Source organism: Saimiri boliviensis, chromosome 7 (genome assembly GCF_048565385.1).
Source record: "Saimiri boliviensis isolate mSaiBol1 chromosome 7, mSaiBol1.pri, whole genome shotgun sequence".
NCBI classification, from domain to species: domain Eukaryota; kingdom Metazoa; phylum Chordata; class Mammalia; order Primates; family Cebidae; genus Saimiri; species Saimiri boliviensis.
In genome coordinates, this window is record NC_133455.1 from 55,520,947 (window position 1) to 55,545,382 (window position 24,436).

Below are 24,436 nucleotides of genomic sequence, written 5' to 3' on the forward strand. Positions count from 1 at the left end.
CATTGATACCATGATTATTAACCCAATCTGCAATTTACTGGCTTTGTTCTGTAACCTCACTAGTATATAAGGGCTTGGAACAATTTATAAGGCAGATAGCACCAAGATTTTTGTCTGCAGTTTTCATTTCAGACGTCCTTACTTATTTTTAAAAACAAGACAAATATAATTTTTTTGATCACAATGAGATCACACATCTCTACTTAACACTATAGGCTTAATACCTGGGTGATGAAATAATCTATACAACAAACCAACATGACACAAGTTTACCTACGTAACAAACCTGCATATGTACCCCTGGACTTAAAAGTTAAACACACACACACACACACACACACACACACACACACACACACGAAGCAAACAAAAAAAAAATAGAGTAATGCTTCAAAATTCGGAAGAAACTATTTTCATCTAGAAGTCGAGATGTAACCAAACAACCAATAAGGTGTAAAGGAGGAAGAGGTACTAACTTCAAAACATTTACCTCCAAGGCACTGTCTCAGAAAGCTATTACAAAGTGTATCATATTAAACCAAGGAACAAACCAAGACAAAAACCTAAGATCCAAGTACTAGAGACAAATAGTGGAGCAAAGGAACTTCCCAGGATGATGTCAAAGGAAAGTCTCAAGACAACGGTTGTATGTAGGCCCTAAAGAGCAGTTTGGGCTGAGGCAGGAAGGTGGGGAGATCTAGAAATGATCTCATCCCCTCTTACCTGATACTGTTTGCATACTAAGAGGTTAATACTGTGTAAGAGTATAAAAATTAGTGACAGTATCAATGTAGTAAATTAAAGTTTTAAAAATGAAAGCAATTGTTACATCAGACAAAATCAAAAGTTCTACAGGAAAGAACAGACAACTATAGGGCTCTTTTGGCCTTAATAGTGTATAATATTTGCATGCTTATAACAATTTAAATATTGCACAGTGATTTAACTAAAACTATACCAGACAGAAGAAAAAGTATTAGTTGTAAGGTGCTCTAGGTCATCTAGTAAGCCCAAAATATAAGAATAAGATATGGGCCGGGCGCGGTGGCTCAAGCCTGTAATCCCAGCACTTTGGGAGGCCGAGGCGGGTGGATCACAAGGTCAAGAGATCGAGACCATCCTGGTCAACATGGTGAAACCCTGTCTCTACTAAAAATACAAAAAATTAGCTGGGCATGGTGGCACGTGCCTGTAATCCCAGCTACTCAGGAGGCTAAGGCAGGAGAATTGCCTGAACCCAGGAGGCGGAGGTTGTGGTGAGCCGAGATCGCGCCATTGCACTCCAGCCTGGGTAACAAGAGCAAAAACTCCGTCTCAAAAAAAAAAAAAAAAAAAAAGAATTAAATATAATGTTAAAAACTAATAAATCAAGAAATAACAGAAGTTAGCATTATTAAAATTAAAAATTCCTACATTTCTTTCATACTCTTAAGAATTCTACAGATGTAAGTGGACATATGCAAAATAATATGTGAACAACATACCAATTATAGCATTGTTTATAGGAGCAAGAACACCAAGAAACAGGGAAAAAAGAATCAATTTAAATGTCCATTAATAAGGAAATCACTACAAAAGTTCAGATATCTCCATATAACTCAATATTATACAGACATTTAGAATGAATGATGCAGCTCTATTTGTCCTGATACGACAAGTCTTGAAGACATATAAATTAAATAAAAAACTAGAAAAATGTTTGCTAACCTATGTGCAAAGAAAATAACTTCATAAAAATAGCAATATAAACAACATAGGATACAGGCATAAATACTGAAAGAAACAGCTAAAGTACTGAAAATAGTTAATTATGGGGCACAGCACCAAGGGATATAAAAAACTGATATTTCTCATTGCAAGCCATTAAAGCACTCCTTGATTTTTCAAATTGTTTATGTACTATTTTGATTAAAATAATACTAACTTTAAAAAGTACAGACTGTGGAAGGCAAGATAATTTAGACCAATCTTTACATTAAGAAAACTTAAAAAGCTCAATAAAATATATTTTTTAAAAAAACACTTCCTAAAATACAAAGCCTAAGAAAATTAAAAGCATTTACCTGGCCAAGATGCAGGAATAGGCTAAAACTCAAAGAACTTAGAAAACGCTTGGATACCATTTTCCCTAGAAACAGTTTGCTGATTCAGAAGAGTCGGTCAGGAAGAAAGCAAAACTGACAAAAGTAAATTAAGAGGTAAGACCCCAAAAAGCTATAGCATAGGACTAAGGAAGGACCAAAAGTAAACCTGGCTCTAGTATGGTCTTCAGCCACCTGCATGATCCAGAAAATCTAAAGCCTTGAAATTAAATAAAGCTGGGCCTGTCTGAAACAAATGGAAATCTTTGCAAGTTAGACTTCAAATTATTCAACAAATAATTTTTCAAACAAATATCTTAATACATACGCAAGGATAATCAGGCACATGACGGAACAAGATAACAGAAACAGACCCACAGAAACTCCAGATGCTATTTTCTCAGACACAGACTATAACTATATTTACTATGTTCAAGTATGTAGGACAAAATTGAAAATTTCAGCAACTTACAAGTTTGGGAAAAAAAACAATAAAAATTCTAAAACTGAAAAATAAAAATTTTTAAATGAACACAATGAATAAATTTAAACAGAGATTACACATAAAGAGTAAGTGAACTCGAAGACGGGCTGGAAGACATTCTCCAAATGAGACAGACAAAAGACTAGAACATACAGAAGAGAGGGTTAAGAGACACAGGTTATAGAATGGAAAGGTCTAACATACATTTAAGCAGAGGTCCAGAAGAAAAGCAAAAAGAGAATGGGGCAGAAGCAATATTTGAAGAAACAATGGCTGAGATTTTTCCAGAACTGATCAAAACATCAATCCACAGAATCTAGAATTTCTTGCAGTCTCATTCAGGGGAAACAAAAAGAAATCCACATCCCTCATTAGGATACTGCAGAAAATTAGAAACAAAGAGAAAAATCATAAAAGCAGCCAGAAAAAAGGAAAACAAAGCCTTCAAACGTGCAATACTTAAGACGGATTTCTCAATAGTGAAAGAAGCTGGAAAACAGTGAAATGATCTTTTCAATGGGTAAAAAACAAAAATAAATCAAACAAAATCTGCCAACCTCCCCTTCCACACTCTCTCATGGAAGCCTGTCTTCTCCTCCTAAACCCCATCACTCTCTCTATTCCCCACTCTCTCTATTCCCTTCCATTCAGTGTGGAAACTGCTTTCCTCTCCTGGATTCCATCTTTCTGGATTCTCTCATTCAGTGTGAGAGTTAGCTGCTTCTCTCTCTCTCCTTCTCCTGTTTCTCTCTCTCTCTAAATAAATCACTTTCTACAAACAAACAACGACAACAACAAACCTGCCAACTTAATTTCTATGCCATGTGAAAATCTCCTTCACAAACTAAGATGAAATAAAAACATTTTCAGACAAAAACAGAATAGAATTAGGAGACCTATACTAAACATACAGAGAAAGAGATACAAGAAAGAAAAGAAGAAACAAAGAAAATGGAAATATGCTCTCTGGAAGAAAACGAACTCATGGAGTTCGATCCTGTAGTTATTACTTGCTTAATCTTTGCTTAGGACTCCAAGGGTGAATTCTTTTACCTGGTATTAACATCCGATTTGTCTCTACACTCTGTGTGCTGCACTTAACTGAACATCTGCAAGCACTTCATTTAGTTCATTTTAGATTCATGCTGGCTGGGCGTGGAGGCTCATGCCTGTAATTCCAGCACTTTGGGAGGCCAGGGTAGTTGAATTGCCTGATCTCAGGAGTTTGAGACCAGCCTGGGCAACATGGCAAAACCCCATATCTACTAAAAATATAAAAAATTTATCAGGTGTGGTAATATTTGCCTGTGGTCCAAGCTACTTGGGAGTTTGAGGTGGGAGGATCACTTGAGCCTGGGAGGCAAGGTTGCAGTATGCGAAGATTGCACCACTACACTCTAACCTGGGTGACAGGGTGAGAACTCATTTCAAAAACAAAAAAAACAAAAATTCACATCTTTCTGTAAATATTTTATGTCCAAAGTGTCAAAGACTACTAAACAAGACTTACTAAGATTTTCTATCATCCTGACTCGATTATCTAGCTACTACTTATTAATACTAAACAAACATTAACAGCAATGGGAAAAAATCATTTTATACTTAGTATGCAAAGTATTCATCACTTATGCTGGTGTGAACAGTTAAATCAGATTATTATTACCTATTACCATTTCAACTTTCTTTCCTTTTGCTGTTTTCTCCACAGAATCCACATTCAGAATGTGAACACCAGGTCAGACTGCCTGAGTTCAGGTCTCGCCGACTCCAACTTTTATTAGCTGTGAGTCACTGGGTAGCACATTTAAACTGTCTGTGCTTCAGTTTCCCCATCAGCAGGATGGTAACAATTGTTATATTTCATATAGGGTTATATTAAGAATTAAAAACCAAAGAAAATACACATGGAAAAGTACTCAGTACACAACTTGGCTAATATAAGCATTCAATATAAGTTAAAAGCAATATTTTTTTTAGAAAAACAAGGTACATAGAATCTATATTCAAAAAGTCATGAATTTGAGAAAGTATTAATTTTTATAACAATTACTTCCATTAATTTTATAACAATAAAAGTCAAGTCCTAATAATTAAAAATAGAGAAAATACATACTTGACTAAATCTATTCTGTTATTGATGGCAGCCCAATGGAGGAGTGTAACATTTTCTTTGTCCGGTTGCCGTACATCGTAACCTGCTTCCACCAATTCTCGACAGCGTTCATATATTCCATATCTTGAAAAGAAAGAAAATACGGTATTATTATTATTTAATGAGAAATGTAAAGCTAAAAATAACACTGAAAAGAAAGTTCATCCCTATTTTGATACTAGGAAATTAAAATGTATTTCTCAACATGGAATATTACTTTTAAAAGTCAGTATTCTAAAAGCTTTTACTAATCCATTTTACAGTTCTAAAATGTCTCACTTATAAGAATGTAAAAATCTCACTATAGGGAAGAGAAAAGTACACCAGAAATATAATTTCAATCAGTTGCTTATTTTTCTTTATATTACCACTTATCCCACCAAACTCTTAAGGCAGATAGTAAAAAAAATACACACAAGCTAAAAAATAATAAATATACAAAAATCAGTAACAAGATGCATATAAATGATTTAGAAGAATATCAAGAAGAAAGGATGTTATATAAGCCCCAGTGTGAGAAACACACCCATCCAAACTCAAAGAATAGATTCCAGAGGCATGAAGAATGGCAAAAGTGAGATTTTTAATAGCTGTCTTACAAGATCAGGTGTCTGGTAGGAAGGCAAACCCAGGGCAGCAACAGCATCTCCTAGCATATAAGTCCCTCCCCCAGTTCCTCATTGGTTGAGCACTATCCAGTTACAATCTTCCCAGATGTTGCCCAAGTTTTATTGTCCCCCTTATAAGGTTATACTCTAGTCTTCTTCCACATTTCAGTATGATTTCCCAATAATGAAATTTCCTTCCCTTTTATGGGCTGATCCCCTCCTCTACATTCTAATCACTTATTGTGATCTTCTAGGTACATGAGCCATGCAGTTTGCTACATTCACAGGCTGGCTGTCAGTGCTTATATCTATCATGCCTTGAAAATGGATCATTTAAAATGTTTTCTCACAGACTCCATTCTCTTTTCTATTTACCTCCTTTGGTCTCATTTTCATTTAAACCCTTCTGGTCCTCAAATCACTCTAGAAGTCATTTACTATCTTCCGCATAGTAGAGTAAGCCTAATTTGGTTTTTAATAGTAGCAGGTTATTTTGCTGGTAAGTCATGGGCATTGGTTTATTAACAGCTGTTTTAATTAATCTCTGTGCTAGTCCCCTCACACAAGGGATAATACATTAGATGCTGGTGGCATCTAACTAGCTAGTCATCCCTTTAAGGGTGTCCCGAGTATAGCTGATGAATCTGTTGATTATAATAGATGCAGTTAATCCAATTCATATTCTTATTAACAGGTGACCACCAGAAAAGTGCTGATTCAAACCCAGCAGCTATTTGGTTTGGGGACTTAAATTCATTAGGCAGCCCCTAGAGACTCCTATTGAGTCAACATATAAATTGGGATTAAAAGAATTTGTCAAATCTCTCCAGTTTCGGTGGTCATGTGTATTTTGGGGTATCTTATGGAATGCCAGGGTGAAGGGAATGGCCATTTGGGCTAAAGCACAAGTCTCGGTCCAATTGGAAGGTAACCGGTTATGGAGGTTGCTTTTCCTACAATACTACCAGACATCTGCCCGGGGTATATGGAGAGCTGAGTAATTACCATGGCCTCACCAGTGACATTTAAGATGTCGGTACAAGTTTAGAATTCTCTCATGGGCTTATTGAACTCTGCCCCCTACCTAGATAGACAAGAGGGGTGGTTCATATTCCCTACAGAGAATGAGGGCATTACTCTGGGATCTGACCTCCACAATGTGGGAAAGAGCAATGACAGACTCTGAACAAAATCATCTAAGACAAAGGCTATTTTATAATAAATAGTTCATGTAATTTTTTTTTCTTTTTGAGACAGGGTCTCACTCTGTCACGGAGGCTGGAGTGCAGTGGCGCAATCATAGCTCCCTGCACCCTCCACCCCCAGGGCTCAAGCAATCCTCCCACCTCAGCCTCCCAAGTAGCTGGGACCACAGGTGCACACCACCATGCTTAGATTTTTTTTCTTTGTATTTTTAGTAGAGATGGGGTTTCACCATGTTGCTCAGGCTGGTCTTGAACTCCTGCGCTCAAGCAATTCTAGAACTAAAATGTACAATAACTGAAGTCACTATACAGATTCAAGGACAGAAATGACACAAGAAACGTGTTCAAAGACAGAAGAAAGAGTCAGTAACTATGAAGACAGAACAACAGCAATTACTATCAAGTGTGAAGAGCAGAAAGAAAAAAGACCAAAGGAAAGTGAAGACAGTCTAAGGGACCTGTGGGACACCATCAAGTAGAACACATACACTGTGGAAGTTCCAGAAAAAGAGAGAGAAAAAGGGGCAGAGAGAATATTTGAAAAAATAATAGCTGAAAACTTCCTAAATCTGAATATAAACATCAATGAAGTCAAAGTACAAGGAACTCCAAGACACCCACACTGAGACATATGATAGTCAAACTTTTCAAAGACAAAAACAAAGAGAACCTTGAAAGGAACGAGAGAGAAGCAACTAGTTACATTCAAGAATCTTCAATAAGTTATCAGCAGATTTCACATCAGAAACTTTGGAGGCCAGAAGCTAGCAGGCTGACATATTCAAAGTGCTAAAAGAAAACAATGCCAACCAAAAATCCTATATCCAGCAAAACTGTCTTTCAAAAGTGATGGAGAAATTAAGACATTTCCAAATAATGGCTGAGGGAATCTGTTACCACAGGACCTGCCATGTAAGAAATGATCAAAGGAGTGCTCCTCAGTGAAATTAAGAGACACCAGACAGTAACTCAAAGCCATATGAAAAAACAAAGATCTCAATAAAAGTCAATACCTGGGCAATTAGAAAATCTAGCATGATGTAACAATAATTTGTAACTCTCCTTTTTCTTTTCTACATGATTTAAGAGACTAATACATTAATTTAAAAAACTAAACACCAGTATTACAGCAAGTTTGGTCTGTATGTCAACATATTGTTTCTATATAATTTTAGAGACTAACACATTTAAAATAATTACTGCTTTATGTCTGTTGCAAATACAGTATATGCATATGTAGTTCTGTGACATTAACAAACAAAAATGTTGTGTACAGATGTATAGATGAAGCTGTAAAAGAGCACAATTTATTAGGTTATTGGAATGAATGTATAAATGCAATAACATAAATTCAAATTAGTGTTATAACTTTAGGATAAGAGTAATATCCATAGTAACTGCAAAGAAAAGTAGCTATAGGATATACACAAAAAGAATGAGAAAGAGATTTAAACACTTCCCTACAAAAATTGAACACACAAAAAAATACAGTAATGCAGGAAATGAGACAGAAAAAAGGCTATACGGCATAAAGAAAACAAATAGCAAAATGACAGAAATCCCTCTTTATTAGTAATTACTTTAAATGTAAACAGATTAAACTCTCCAATTTAAAGACAGTTTGGCAGACTAGATAGGGGGAAAAAAAAAAAAAGACACAACTACACGCTGTCTAAGACAGACACACTTTAGCTCCAAAGGCAAATGAGTTGGAAATGAAAGGATGAAAAAAGAAAGTCCATGCAAATAGTAACCAGAGGAGAGCAAAAGTGGCTACACTAATATCAGACAAAATAAACTTTAAATCAAGAATGGTTACAAAAGACAAAGACATATATTAATAAAAGGTTCAATACAGCAAGAAGATACAACAATTGTAAATTAAAAGCATTAAATATTTAACCTAGTAACATCATCAAAATATTTGAAGCAAAAATGGACAGAACTGGAGACAGAAACAGTACCACAATAAGAGCTACAGACTTTAATACCCCAGCTCTCAATAATGGAAACAACAACCAGACATAAGTAAGGAAACACAGAACTTAAGAAAACCATGCTCAGCCTGGACTCAAGTATTTATAAAAGTGAACTGAACTTACATATCAAAATTTGGTACTGTGCCTCTTCTTTCCACTGCAAATAATTAACAATTCCTAAGCAAATATCAAGTAGAAAACAGAAGGCTACGAACAAAACAAACTACGTTCTAAAGACACAAATTTTAGGGTTATGTCTACTTTTTGTTGTTGCTTTATGTGTAGAAAAACAAGACTACATGTGTCATTCTAATAAATGCATGTATAGGTTGGGTATCTCTAATCCAAAAATCAAAAACATGAAATATTCCAAAATCCTAAACTTTTTGAGCACATGATAGATACAACAGATGGAAGATACTACACATGACCTCATGTGACAGGTGCATAAAACATAAAAAACATTGTATAAAAGTACCTTCAAGCTATGTGTATAGGTGTATAAGAAACATAATAAACATGTTTAGACTTAGGGCCCATCCCAAAAATATCTAATTATGTATATGCAAATATTCCAAAATCCAAGGAAATCAAAAATCCAAAAACACTTCTGATCCCAAGCATTTTGAAGAAGGAATACTCAACCTGTATTCAGATAGCCTATTTAAATCTAAAAACAAACAAACCTACAAAAGAAAACAGAATCACAATCTTTACAGATGTCATGGAATTTCTCTATGTTGTTGCACTTAAAGCCCAAGCAAAGGATGAGATCACCTTAAAATCAAACTGTTCAGATCAATCATTTTTAACCTTTTTGGGGATCATAGACTCCTTTGAAAATACAATGAAAGTCACAGACTGTACCCAGAAACATGCTCCAACACACAAATTTCTGTATTTTATTCCAAGGCATTCAAGGAAGCCTGAAGCTCTTTCTGGAGCCCAGGTAAGAATGTTAAGTAATTCACACCTCCTCAGCAAGTTGTAACAAAGGTCACATTACTCTGAGAGTTGGTTTGCACTGAGTAGTGTTAAGGTTGCTAGCACTCTACAAAATGAATATTAAGGGACCGAAAGCACACCAAGTCTTTATATTAGGAAAGAGTTATTTCATAATTTCACAAAATAAAAAATATTGTTTTACTTAGGTAATCTACTGGCATAACAGATACCACTTCATGCTTTCTTCTTGAAGTAAATATGCAGATGATCAGAAAGACCAAGAAAAAAAAAAGAAACCAGTAGTTAAAAGTATTTAACAATAAAACAATTGATGCTGGGGGCGGGGGGCGGGGGGGAAGAAAGACCAAGAAAAATACACACTCAAAGTAAATATGACTATTAATTCTTTGAGATGCAATAAACAGACAATTCCTTTTTTGTTCGTTTTTTTTTGAGATAGGGTCTCACTGTGTTGCCCAGGCTGGAATGTACTGGCATGACCATATCTCACTGCACCCTTGACCTCCCAGGCACAAGTGGTTCTCACACCTCAGCCTGCCGAGTAGCTGGGAACACAGAAGTGTGCCATCATGCCTGATACAGTTTGGATCTGTGTCCCCACCCAAATCTTATGTTCAGTTGTAATCCCCAATGTTGGAGGTGGGGCCTGATGGGAGGTGATTGGATCATGAGGTGGATCTTTCATGAATGGTTTAGCACCATCCCTTTGGTACTGTTCTCATGATAGAGTTCTCCTGAGATCTGGTTGTTTGGAAGTGTGTGACACCTCCTCCCTACTCTCTCTTCCTCCTGCTCTAGCCATGTAAGACGTGCCTGCTTTGAACTTTACCTCCCGCATGACTGTAAGTTTCCTGAGGCCTCCTCAGAAGCAGGAGCCACTATGCTTCCTGTATAGCCTGCAGAACCATAAGCCAATAAAACCTCTTTTCTTTATAAATTACCCAGTTTCAGGTATTTCTTTGTAGCAGTGAGAGAATGGACTGACACAATGCCCAACTTTTTTGCTGTTGTTGTAGAGACAGGGTCTCATTCTGTTGCTCAAGCTGGTATCAAACTCCTGACCTCAAGTGGTCTTCCCACATTGGCCCCCCAAAGTGTTAGAATTACAGGCATGAGCTTTCACATCTGTCCAATTTCAAACAGTTCTTAAAGCTGAAGAATCTATGAACTAAACAGTCTCCTCCTTGCAGATAAAAATAACTGTTATTTCAACTTCCATATAATTTACATTATAGTAAGTCAGATTTATCCTTTTCCTTGGCCTGTCTCAAAGACTGATAATCTGGTATTTTAACAACAACATTTTAGAAAACTTTGTGATATTTCCCTCAGCACAGGTTAAATAAGTAAGTAATATGACACTAACTACGTTTTATATCTAATCTGTGTACCTGATTGGTGGGGGAGAGAATATTGTATACACACTGTTTTCCCTTTAAAGTGCTTTAATTCTAACAATGTTTTCTAATTCACCATAACTAACCTTAATGTTCTTAAGCCCTAATAATAAACTTCTGGAAAGATAAGCAAGTACCAAAAGAATAGATATATTCAATTAACCAATGGGAAATAAACTAATTTTTGTTTTTATGAGACGGAGTTTCACTCGTTGCCTAAGCTGGAGTACAGTGGCGCAATCGCGACTCACTGCAACCTCCGCCTCCCGGGTTTAAGCGATTCTCCTGCCTCAGCCTCCCAAGTACTGGGATTACAGGCATCCATCACCATGCCCAGCTAATTTTTGTATTTTCAGTGCAGGCAGGTTTCACCATGTTGGTCAGGCTGGTCTCTAACCCCTGACCTCAGGTGATCCACCGCCTCGGCCTCCCAAAGTGTTAGGATTATAGGTGTGAGGCATTGCACCTGGCTGATAAACTAATTATTTGAGATACTGATGTTTTCCCATGGTAATATGACTGTTATTCAGATTCATATTTCACTTGAAATACACATATCAAAGGAAACAACTACAACGAAAACCTTACTGTGTAGCCTTGACTATGTCCCATGTGCTGTAATCATCAATATGAGTTTTCCGTCCAAGAGGTTCACCATATCCATGGTTATAATGGCTTTGGGGTTTGATTTCCTGTTAAAAAGAAAATCACACACAGGCAAGAAATGAAAAAAGAGGTACAGAAAATATTTCCGTATTTTATAGTAGCATTTTTGTGTCGTTTGAGAAATGCTAATTACTGAAATAATTAAGTTTACTTTATTCTAAAGTCTATATTCTTTAGGAAAAAAGCATGTTCAAAGAGATGTACCTATTTTATACATTCTCAAGCTAAAAAAAAAAAAAAGCTGTAATATTAGAAACAAGTAACAACTTAGTAACTGAAATTCACCTCCAGATAGAACTCTCTTCCCTCGACATCAACTCATTCTCTCTGACCAATTTTTCTATTATTCTAGTATAACCCACAGCTCTAATGCTCTACTTTAAAGCCTTCATCACATGCACTGTTCTATTCCTCAAATAAACTCTAAGATCCTTAAGGAAGGAACCTCTGGATATTATTTTTCTGTTACTCTCAGATATTACCTTTCCTAAAACTCCTTCATGCTCCGAGCTACCATTAGATGAAGAAGAAATGGAGCAGTGCTGATAAAAAGTAAATCTGCTTGAATAGGCCTAAAAATGTCAATATCCCTTTTTAAATATTTTATATAAAAATTTATATATATCAAATTTAATGAATATAAAAATTTAAATGCCAGTTTCAAAGAATATTATATCCATTCAAAGCTTACATGCTGTATTTTCTATTCAATACAAAATGTGCTATATATAGTCAATTTCCCCAATATAACATAGCACTAAAATACAATTGTTTCTTTTACATAAAAAGAGAGAAAAACTGAGTTTGTACAGCTCCAATAATATCTGTGGAAACTGCTATGTTTCTGATATTGTTCACAAACGTGTAAATACAAATAAAAGGATAAATCATAAAATATTTGGAAAGAAATTCTTAGAACAATGTATGTTCTCTTGCCTCTGATAAACCATCTACCACTGATACTTGACGATGCAAAGTTAAGAGTACTTTACTGGGGAAAAAAAAGCTATTTAGCTTACTCTAGCCATTCAAATTGTGTGGGAAATTCTAAAACTAATTTGTTTGAGCCATAAATTTAGAAGACTACCAATCTGAATATTTTCAATAAAAAGGAATTTAAAAGTTTCACAAAAGCAAATTCTGCTTGGCATATAATCTTTGAACAGGCAAATGCTTAGTTCCTTAGAAAAATGCTATAGCCAATGTTAAAATATCTCAGTAATAATTACATATCCACATTAGTAGAAGAAAGGGAATATACAGCATTCTTAAACCAAGATTCACAACATACTGCAGATAGTTCACTAAATGATTTTTAAGAGATTATTCTCAAACTCCATTAAAATAGAGGTTAAGTAGGTGTAGTATTTTGAGTATATACAATGTTCTGAATAACTGACAAAGCAAGCCAATAAGAATTATCCATTTAATATCTTGAAATCTTTTCTATTTAATTTCTCCACTGAATTCCAGTTTTCAATCTTTCTATGCTCTATATTTGGTGGGGTAAGGTAAGGAAAAATGCTTGTAAGCCAGTAACACTTTCTTCTTTCTAAATTTTCTTTTCTGATTCTATTCGCTCCAACCACAGGGAAAATAATTTTTTTAACCTCCCACTTTGACATCTATATGGCTGTAAGATACCTGAAAAAGAGTAAAAACTTGATCACTGCTTTCACAGAGAATGAAATAATATACTCAACAAAACATGTATTGAGAGCCTGCAATACATAAAGCTCTCTACAATATACTGGGAACCCTGCCCAGGACAAGGTAAGACATGTGCAACGTTAAAGAGGGTGTCAAAAAAAACTCTTTTTAAAACAAAACCAATGCAACAACAAAGAAAAAAAAAAAAAACCACACACACAAAAACCCATGAACCAAGCATCAACATTTTAAGAGAGATCGCATCAGAATCACTGACTCTTCCTTTTGCACCAGGCTCCACTATGGCTCAGAGCATCACTGTGCATGTACACAAAATACAGCCTCTCATCCTGAAGGACTTCCCAATCCAGAATAGAAACACAAAATAGGGGAGAAAAATGAGTCAAATAATGCAAGTAAGAGCCTTCCAATAGTTAAATAAAAGCACAGATGAAGAAAACATAATGTACAAAAAGTAACAACATAACTTGGAAAAAACTTGAAATTTGAAAATGCGCTAAGGCAAATGCTATCCTTTTTTACTATGGACAAATATATTACTTTTACATGCAAATAATATTCACAGAATAAAAATAAGTCTCTTTTTGAGGATTACTATTATAAAGTTTTCATGTGATTTTAATTTTATTTTCATGCCCAAAGATCTCACTTACTGTACACAGTGATCTAAATTGTATTCTCAGTTTGTCTCACTGACATTGCCAAATGTTAGCTTACAAATGTTACTGGAAATCAGACTTTTTTCCAGTAACATATTAAAACTAACCTATACCAGTATCTGTTTTGTGCCACCTATAGGTTTTTATTTTTTAATAAAAGGTATCTGATTTTTTAAAAGATGCCTTTAAATATACCTTGAATAATTCTAGAGTGGCAGAGTTATACTCACTAAAAGATGAAAGAAGGAGTATATAAGCAAATCTCCAACGTGCTTTATTACCAAACAAATTTTCTAATCAAGAACTTTGTTTCTCACTTTTAAACAGACTGGATATTGGTTTATCTCTAGGACCAGTACCTTGTCAATGTGACAGATGACAATACTCTGTCAAGATAACCACAACTATCAATAGGCCCAGGAGTAACAATTCTGATTTTAAAGCATATTTTTAACATGTTCATATAAATAAGCATATCCTACAAATGTAGATGATTTTTAAAGCTAAAAATTTGCTATTATATATTAAATATATTTTCAACATACAAATAGTTAATTCAACTCTTTAAAATCTGTAATTTTTCCTCAATGTTAATGGAAACCAAGAAGCAATTTAATTACTATCTCTACCAAGAAAAGCAATACTAATTTTAAAATACGTATGTAGGTCATTGTAACTTTCAAGAAAACAGTATTTCCATTAGAAGCAGCTTGGTATAACAGAAAAAAATCCTTGACTGAGAGGCTAATGAACTGAAAGTCTGCAACTCTCCTACCTAGGGTATACCTAGCAAGTCAATTAACTACTACAGGGAACAGATCCCTCCTTTGTAAATAGGAAAGAACAAAATAGCAAAAAGTTCCTCTGAGATGCCTCAAGATAAGAGTGAAAGAGCTCAGAGATTTCTAACTACACATACATATATCTCCTTCCTTTGAGAGAGAGTCTAACTCTGTCATCTAGGCACGATCTCAGCTCACAGCAACCTCCACCTCCCAGGTGCAAGCCATTCTCCTGCCTCAGCCTCCCGAGTAGCTGTGGCTACAGGCACACACCACCACGCCCAGCTAATTTTTGCATTCTTAGTAGAGACAGGGTTTCACCATGTTGGCCAGGCTGGTCTCAAATTCCTGGCCTCAAGTGATCTGCCACTTCGGCCTCCCAAAGTGCTGGTATTACAGGCATGAGCCACCACGCCAAGCCCCATTCCCGTCTTAAACAAAGCACTTTGTTATTTGTTTTTAGATACTGGGTGTTAAAAACTTTAAGCAAATTAAATTTAGCAGAGTTTATTGGGCAAAGGGTAACTCATGATTCTGACAACACTAATAACCAGAAGAGGTTCAGAGTTCACCTTCAGAGCAGAGGGTTTTTACAGGCTGAACTCAGAAAGCAATTACTTGATCAGGCAGAGCTAGTTAGGCATTTGCCTTATTTGAGCATGATCCAAAAGAAGGTCCCAAGTTAAAGGTTAGTTGGTGATTTGTAATTGTTAATGTCTCTAGTTAGACTTAAGTTTCATGTCACTGTTTTCATTGAATTGGGTTTTGGTTTGCTTATGCAAGAACCCCAGGACGTGCAGTTTTATACAAGATTTCTCCAATTAAAGGTATAGCTGCTTTCTAAAAAAAGTTCTGAAACTTCTGGATTAGACATTCCCCAAGTTCTAAGGGGAACATGCAATGATTTCATATATTTTAAACATTATAGCCACTTGGAAGAGTCTTAACATTATCTAGTTGACAGTCAAAAGGTTTTTTGTTTGTTTTTTTAATAGCCCTGGCTTTGAAGAGAACTGGGAGAAAAATTATCTCCGAAATCTGTTATTATAGGTAACAGACAGAAGACAGGAATAGTGAACAGGAATGGGAAGAGCTGGGATAAGCTGAGCTGTGATAAACACTACTGCTAAGAGAAATCAACATGACATGACTCAAACTTACACAGTAGGTATAGGGCAAATACTAGTTTATATGCCAATATGATAGATGCTATAATACGTGTTTATTTGCACACCTTGATGGAATTATATAACCAATCAACCATTTGCCAAGCATCTATGTGCAAACTAGTTAACTTTTTTTAAATGCTAGACCTATCGTGGTATAAGAAGTGTATTCCATCTTCGTCCCAGGTTCTTGGCACAAGCCTCCTAAAATGCTTGAAACTTCCAAGTGATAGGAATGTTGTCATTCATTAAAGGTTCCTTTTGACTACACCAGACTTTATGCCAATGAAGTGACCTGAAGTGGAGCCCCTACAGAGCATAGCCTCAGGAGGGGGCTGGTGACTAGAATGACCAAGTGATTAGAGGGCTGGAATTTTGAACTCTTCTTAGTGACCTCTGGAAAGGAGAATGGGGTACTGAATATTAAATTCTATAAAACCTCCTGAACAACAATATTTGATGAGTTTCTGGATTGGTGGAGACTTTACGGTTCTGAGAGGGTAGTGTGCCTGGAGAGGGCATGGAAACCACACTCCCCGCCTCAGACGTCCTCCCATACATCTCTTTCATCTGGCTGTTCCTGAGTTGCATCCTTTACGACAAACTGAAAAATGGAAGTGAAGTGTTTCTAAGTGAAGTGTTTCCCTGAGTTCTGGGAGCAACTTATGCAAATTATCAAATCTGAGGAGGGAGTTTTGGGAACCCGATTTATAGCCGATCAGTCCAGAAGTACTAGAGGCCTGATTTATGACTGGCATCTGATGTGGGGGCAGTCTTGTGGGACTGAGCCCTTGACTTGTCAGGTCTGTGCTAATCCCAGGTAGTTAGCATCAGAATTGAACTGAATTGCTGCACACCCAGTTGGTATCCAGAAATTTGGAGAACTGCTTAACGTAGAAAACCCCCACATTTGGTGTCAGAATCAAGGAAGTGTTCTAGACCTATTAAATATTTAGTGTACATTTATTTATTTAAAAAAAAAAAAAAAGGAGGCAGCACTGACTAATGCACCCTCTGTAGCCCAGTATTTATAAGTTTGTTGACAATCAAATACAGGTGTTTTATAAGCACTCTATCAGAAAGAGTTCTCCAGAAATTGGCTCTATAGTAGTGTACACATGAATAAACAAACATGCAAGTATAGTAAGTTCAGGAATATTATGAAAGAAGTATAATGGAAGGTACCTGCCCTTCAAATTTATTAAATTTATGGTATTAAGGGTCTCTAGGGAAACAGATTCATTGCTAAATTCTACCTAATACTAACGAACATTCTTAAAAGAAAATAAAACAAACAAAAGGCATATATATGAAGCTCTTTATTAAAAGAAATTATTTCACCCCAAATTACATTTGTAAAATAAAGGCATTTTGTTACAGCCATAGAAATAGGAAGAAAATTTTGGCAAAAAAGGAAAACCTGATAATTTCTTCTAAATTCTAGGAACATCATAAGAATTTTTAAAGGAATGCTTATTGTTTGTAATAAAAAGACAGCATACGCATAAAAATATATAACCAAGTGAACAACAAATGGCAAGGAAAACCAGTTTCCCCTACAAAATCATAAAATAACTTTCTTTTAAAATGTAATTAGTTAACAGTGCCAGCAGATGGCACTATACTCAAGACAGACTTAAAATCTACCTAACATACCATGTTTACTTGGCTTTTATTACTTTTCACACATAATAATTGTACATATTTATGGGATACAGTGTGATATTTCAATACATGTATACAATGCACAATGACCAAAACAGGAAAATAAGCATATCCATCACCTCAAACATTTATCATTTGTGTTGGAAACATTTAAAATCTGTGCTTGCATATTTGAAAACATACAATAAATTGTTAACTAGTCACTCTGTAGTCCTATAGAACACTAGGACTTATACCTCCTAACTTGCTTACTTTTATAACCATTAACCAACCTGTAACTATCCCCCTCCTCCTCTTCCCTGCCTCTAGTAACCACTATTCTATTCTCTACTTCTGAGATTAACTTCTTTAGCTTCCATGTATGAGTAAGAATATGAGGTATTTATCTTTGCGATGACCTATCCTTCAGGAAAGACTGAACAAAACTGATTTAGGAAGACATTTGGGAAAATATTCCTCAACCTTAGATTCCTTAAATAATGGTTTACGGCAACCTCCACCTCCCGGGTTCAAGCAATTCTCCCGTCTCAGTCTCCAGAGTAGATGGGACTACAGGTGCGTGCCACCAAGCTCAGGTAATTTCTATATTTTTAGCAGAGATGGGGTTTTGCCATGTTGGCCAGGCTGGTCTTGATATCCTGATCCCAAGTAATCCACCCACCTCGGCCTCCCAGAGTGCTGGGATTACAGCTGTGCTCCACCACACCCGGCCTAATGAACATTTAAGCAAATGCCTAAATGCATGTTTCTCTCCTCTACCTATCTCTTTAAAAATAAGCTTTATTTAAAAAAAAAAAAAAAAAGTTTCAGATTTACAAAAGTAATGTCGAGAGAGTAGTTCTCATATTCCCCACGCTGTTTCCCCTATTATCAACATCTAACAGTATGATACATTACCTTTAAAGAACCAATATTGATACACTCTTATTAACTAAGTCCATATTTCACAGAGTTCATGAGTTTTTAATCTAATGCCCTTTTTGTTCCAGGAGCACATCCAGGACACCACTTTACATGTCGTTGTCATGGCTCCCTGGGCTACTCTTGGCTGTGACACTTCTCAGACTTTCCTTGCTTTTGATGATCTTGACAGTTTTGAGAACTAGTCAGGTATTTTATAGAATGAACCTCAACTGGGATTTCTTTAATGTTTTTCTCATTACTAGACTGAAGTTATATATTTCAAGGGGGAAGTATTGCTTTTAATCTAACCTTTTTTTTTTTTTTTTCAAATTTCTTTCAACATTCCTTTATAATCTTTATCTCCCCAAATGTTTATGTATCTTTACATAGTCTGTAATCATTGTACTCACATACTTAATAGTCTTCCCTTTGTTTCCTTATACCATTACACATAGTTTTTATAAGTACTGGTTTGAACCACTGTTAATTAGTCACTCTGCATATACCAATTTATACCACTGCATATACCAATATATCAAAATGTTCTGAAACATTTCCCAATTGCTGAACATTTTTAGGTTATTCTTACATGTCCTAACTGAACTGAGATGGTGGTATATTTTAGGCATTCCTCTTCTCTGTCTTCCCCAAACATTCTCTTCACCATTAGACTTTAAGCTATGACAGGATAGGAATCCTATCTTAATCATTTGTGTATGCCCAGTGGTTAGGAGAGAGCCTAGCATAATACTGGTCTCCTTAAACAAAATGAAAGAATGGATGAATTTTTCCTCATTATTGAAAAAATACTTTCTTCAACTCATCTAATATTTCTTTTTAACTGGGGTAAACTCCTAGAGATGGATTCCTAAAGGGTATGAATATTTTTATGGTCCTTGACATGGTATCTAAATTGTTTTGCAAAAGAATTATAATCTGAACAGCAATACATGATTTACTACTTCTCCATAAATTCACTAGCACTAGGTATTATTTTTAAATTCTCCACTATTTAAATAGAGTAAGAAAGACTTGCAATTCCAACTTTAAATATATTTTTCTATCCTATTTCATCTTTTGGGAATTACCTGTTCATATCTTTTGGTCATTTTATTGTATTTGACTCCTGAAATTTACTTACTATAATTAAACTTTTATACATATATAAGACTAATCTTTTTCATACTGATCTAAAGACTTCTGTTCAACGTTTAGAACTGTTCTTTACGCTTTCAACATAGTTCAGAGATTATACTCTTTCTAGTCACATGTATTAATCTTTTCCTTGTGCTTTTTTAGTTTTCATTTTTAAACTTCAATGCTGCTACAATTATCAGTGCTATTCATGAAATATTTTCAGTTCTCTTCTCAGGCACAAGGCTGAACTGTACAGCCTCGGCCCTCGAAAAGATAAGTGTGTCCAAGTGACTAACTGTGTGATCTTAACCAATGGAATATGAATAAAAAGTACCTGTTGCTTTCAGAGAGCAAGCTTAAGAGCTAACATGTAATTCCCCAGTCTCCTTCCATCTGCCAAGGAGACTGGCCATCTTCTAGAGAGTAGAGTAGCTACTATCCAACCCATGACGTATATGTAGCATAAACTACTAACATATTTTTAAGGGACAGGGTCTCACTATGCTGCCCAGACTAGAGTACAGTGGCTATGCTCAGACGTGATCATCACCCACTACAGCCTCAAACTCCTGGGTTCAAGCAATTCTCCTGCCTCAGCCTCCTGAGTAGTTGGTACTACAGGTACATGCCACCACGCTCAGCTAAGCCACTGAAATTTAGGGTTGTTACTGCAGCAAAACACCACTTACCTGGAATAACATGATTCTGAGAGTTGTTTAGTTTGGCAAGTAGTGTGTAAGTGGATCTATATAAATCAATTTCATTGTATTTTGGAGCTGGTTATAACTAGCATATGGTTTTACTACTAATGTTGACAGATTTATCTTATATCCAGCCACAATGTTAAAATATCATCTCTGATTTTAGATATCTTTGAATAAGAATATAATCAAATCTCCTGTGACAGAAAGTGTGTGTATTTAAGTGTTTTCACTCCATGGCCGATGGCATTGGCAAAAACATCAAATGCAACATTGGAAAAGTAGAATGAGAATAATTCCTTATTTCCCTGTATTTTTCCTCCATTTTTAATAGTCAATGTATTTAGTGCTTCTTCATTATAAAGGTGTTCAATCATCATTATTCAAATATATTCCAGAGAATGCATAACACTGTATATGGATAAAAATGTCCACTTGATTGGACATAAAAATGCCAACAGACTCTCACATTACAGAATATGGCCAATTTTGTATTTCATCTGAGATTCTCAATTCATCCTGCAAAGATTACGACTAGCATTATTTTAATGTATCTCCTAGTTCGTCTTATAATACTATGAAAGTAACCTTCACTCTACCCCTTGACCTCCCTTCTTCACCACAGGCCAACTATTCTTATCAGCAACCTACACTCAAGCCCTGGCCACATTTCCACTAGGTCTCAGAAAACTAGGGCAGCGGTAAAAATGATTACAGAAAACTCCAAGGAAGAAGTACATTTTAAGTATTGTAAGTTAAGTTTTTTAAATGTTTGCATCAAGTGTACATGTAAATTATTTAAATGTAATTACCAAAATGTAATCTGGATGGCAAAGAAACATAACTGAAAACCCTAAAAAGTATTGTAAAACTATCTCTTAGAAGAAGTGTAAAAACCCCATCTTTGACTAAGAATAAACAAAGTCATTTAGGCATTTATTTCAGCAGGTAAAGAAGATCAGTGAGTTTTGAGGAAGGAAGTAACAGAATTAGATACACAATTTTAAAAGATAATCTAATGATTTTTTTTCCTTCCCACCCCTCCCACAATTTATACTTCCACCTTTCCTGTGCTATTTACTAGAAGGTATTTCTAACTATCAAAATGTCCAAGGTAGAAAAATTCAGCTGGGTGCAGTGATGCATATCTATAATCCCCACAATTCATGAGATTGATAGGGGAGGATCATGTGCGGCCAGGAGTTTGATATCAGCCTGAGGAACATAGTAAGACTCTGTCTCTAAAAATTAAAATTAAAAAGGCCGGCACGGTGCCTCAAGCCTGTAATCCCAGCACTTTGGGAGGCCGAGGCAAGTGGACTCCTTGAAGTCAGGAGTTTGAGACCAGTGTGACCAACATGGTAAAACCCCATCTCTACTAAAAATAGAAAAATCAGCTGGGCATGGTGGCATGTACCTGTAATCCCAGCTACTCAGGAGGCTGAGCCAGGAGACTTGCTTTATCATGCCACTGCACTCCAGCCTGGGCAACAGAGCAAGACTCTGCCTCAAAGATAAATAAAGAAAATGAAAGTTAAAAATTAGGCAGGCTTGGTGGCACACACCTGTAATCCCAGCAACTCAGGAGGCTGCAGTGGAAGGATCACTTGAGCCTACAGTAAACTGTGATCACACCACTGCACTACAGCCTGAGCAACAAAGCAAGACCTCATCTCTTAAAAAAAAAAGAGAGAGAGAGAGAGAGAGAGAGAGAGAGAGAGAGAGAGAGAGAGAGAGAAAACTCATTCCATCTTGACTCTTTATCCCAAAACTTCAAATATTTACCAAGTCTCAATGCTTCTTTTCTCCAAACAAATCCATATCAATCCCTTCCTCTGTATTAATATTCTCACAAATGGTCTACCCATATTACTGTCCCTGTCACTCCCTAACCTAAAATCCTTAAAATCATACATATAGGGTAAAGAGAGGACCTTTCAGCAATCACACAAAATCCTTCAGGAAGCGGTCCCAATTTACTTTTTCCAGCTTTAGTATCCACCATTCCCTTCTACACATCCCACACATTTATGTACACCAGCCATTCAAAGAAGTCATGTACTTTTAAAAACCTCAGTATCTTTGTGCTCATGTTGGCTATTCTACTTAGAAGATACAACCCATCTCAGGTTCAGGCAGACCTTTACAAATCACAATTCAATTCACAATTCAAAAGTCATCAAAGCCTTCCTTGTCCCAGGCAGTTAAATGACCTATTATCTGTGCCCTTGTGCTATGCAAATAAATTACAGACAACTAAGGATGGTGGAGACATAATTTTTTTCAACTTTACAATGGATGGGTTTATCAGGACATAACCACCATCATAAGTAGAAAAGTATCCAAACTCCCAATCGTTTAAATTATAATTTTTGACTTTATGATAGGTTTATCAGAGTATTAAATTCATTCTGACTAATGATGAGTTTACTGGGATGTGGTTCCATCATAAGGTGAGGAGTATGAGGGGACTTGAAAAAGTTTGCAGAAAAAATGGAATCAAAAGATTAAAAATACAAACTTCAGGCTGGGCACAGTGGCTCATGCCTGTAATCCCAGCACTTTAGGAGGCCAAGGTCGGCAGATAACAAGGTCAGGAGTTCAAGATCAGCCTGACCAACATGATGAAACTCCATCTCTACTAAAAATACAAAAATTAGCCAGGTGTGGTGGTGTGCACCTGTAATCCCAGCTACTCAGGAGGCTGAGGCAGGAGAATCACTTGAACCTGGGAGGCGGAGGTTACAATGAGCCAAGATGGTGCCACTGCATTCCAGCCTGAGCGACAGAGCAAGACTGCATCTCAAAAAAAAAATATGTATATATATATGTGTATATGTATGTATGTATATATATATAAACTTTACTTCTCAACATAAGCCCCATCAAGTTCAAGACACTTTTGTAAATTAAGATATCAGACATCTAGTCCATCCCTAAAAAACTGAAGGTCCTGAGAATTTAACCATGTCAATGCAATATTTTTTACACTATTATCTGAAAAAAAAATATGTGCCCTTTAGAGATTTTTTAAGATCAGGGAAGAAAAAGAAGTTAGAAGGAGCCAATTCAGAACTGTAAGGTGGATGTCTAATGATTTCCCATTAAAACTCCCAAAATTGTCCTTGTTTGATAACAGAAATTAGCAGGAGCAGTGTCATAGTAGAGAAGGACTCCCAGGCATTTTCTCTGCTAAAGCTTTAACTATAGCCTTCTCATAATAAGTAGATGTTGTCGTTCTTTGGCACTACAGAACGTCAACAAGCAAAATACCTTGAGCATCCGAAATTCTGTTACCACAACCTTTGCTCCTAACTTTTTGCTTTTGCTTTGTTTAGACCACTGGTAGCCATTGCTTTGATTGTGCTTTGTCTTCAGGATCATCTGGTAAAGACGTGTTCATCTTCTGTTACAATTCTTCGAATAAATGCTTCAGGATCTTGATTAAAAACTCTACTTTTGTCTGCAGCCAATATGTATGCAAGGCTTTTGGCAGCCATCTCATGGAAAGTTGGCACAACTTTAATTTTTCAGTCAGAATTGTGTAAGCTGAACCAATTGAGATGTCTATAGTTTCAATTATTGTTTCTGCTGTTAATCTCCAAACGATTTGATTAGGGCATGAAATAAGATTAATTTTTTCCTCACAAATTGATGTTGATGGTTTTCTGCTGCTGGCTTCATCTTCAACATCATCTCATCCTTTCTTAAAACAAGTTATCCATTTATATACTGCAGATTCCTTTGGGGCATTGTCCCCATAACCTTTTCATAAAGCATCAATGATTTCACCATCTTCTACCATAAAATTGATGTTTTGTTCTTGTTTCGATTTTAGTAGAATTCATGGTGCTCTGATAGGGGCTCTTTTCAAACTGATGTCTAATCCTTCTTAATGTCTCAAACTAGATCCAGTTTAGACATGTCACAGCAAGTTAGTTAAAAGTTTATTTTGGTGCAAAAAATTGTGAAATCTGTGTATAGTTTTTCATAATATGCATTTTCCATGAACTTTTTGAAATCTGTATAGCATTGCATGGTGGTGTATGTGCTAGTGTAGCATTGTTGCTCTAATAAATTACCACAAACTTAGTGATTTAAAACAACACAAATTCATTATCTTACAGTTCTAGATGTCAGAAGTCCAAAATCATCATTGGGCTGAAGTCAAAATGTCAGCAAGGCCACACTCTCTGCTCCCTCCAGAGGCTCTA

At 36.0% G+C, this 24,436-nt stretch overlaps 1 protein-coding gene across 2 annotated transcripts in view; it reads right to left on the reverse strand.

Annotated features, from left to right (window-relative positions):
- Positions 1 to 24,436, reverse strand: part of ZDHHC17 (zDHHC palmitoyltransferase 17) — a 92,765-nt gene that overhangs the window by 48,139 nt on the left and 20,190 nt on the right. Inside the window, exons 2-3 of one of the 2 annotated variants that reach the window (XM_074402529.1) lie at positions 11,461 to 11,564; positions 4,679 to 4,801 (exon numbers count right to left, since the gene is read on the reverse strand). In XM_074402529.1, coding sequence (XP_074258630.1) covers positions 4,679 to 4,801; positions 11,461 to 11,564 — 227 coding nt within the window. The remainder of the gene's footprint in view (positions 1 to 4,678; positions 4,802 to 11,460; positions 11,565 to 24,436) is intronic. The other variant, XM_074402530.1, reaches the window with a different exon arrangement.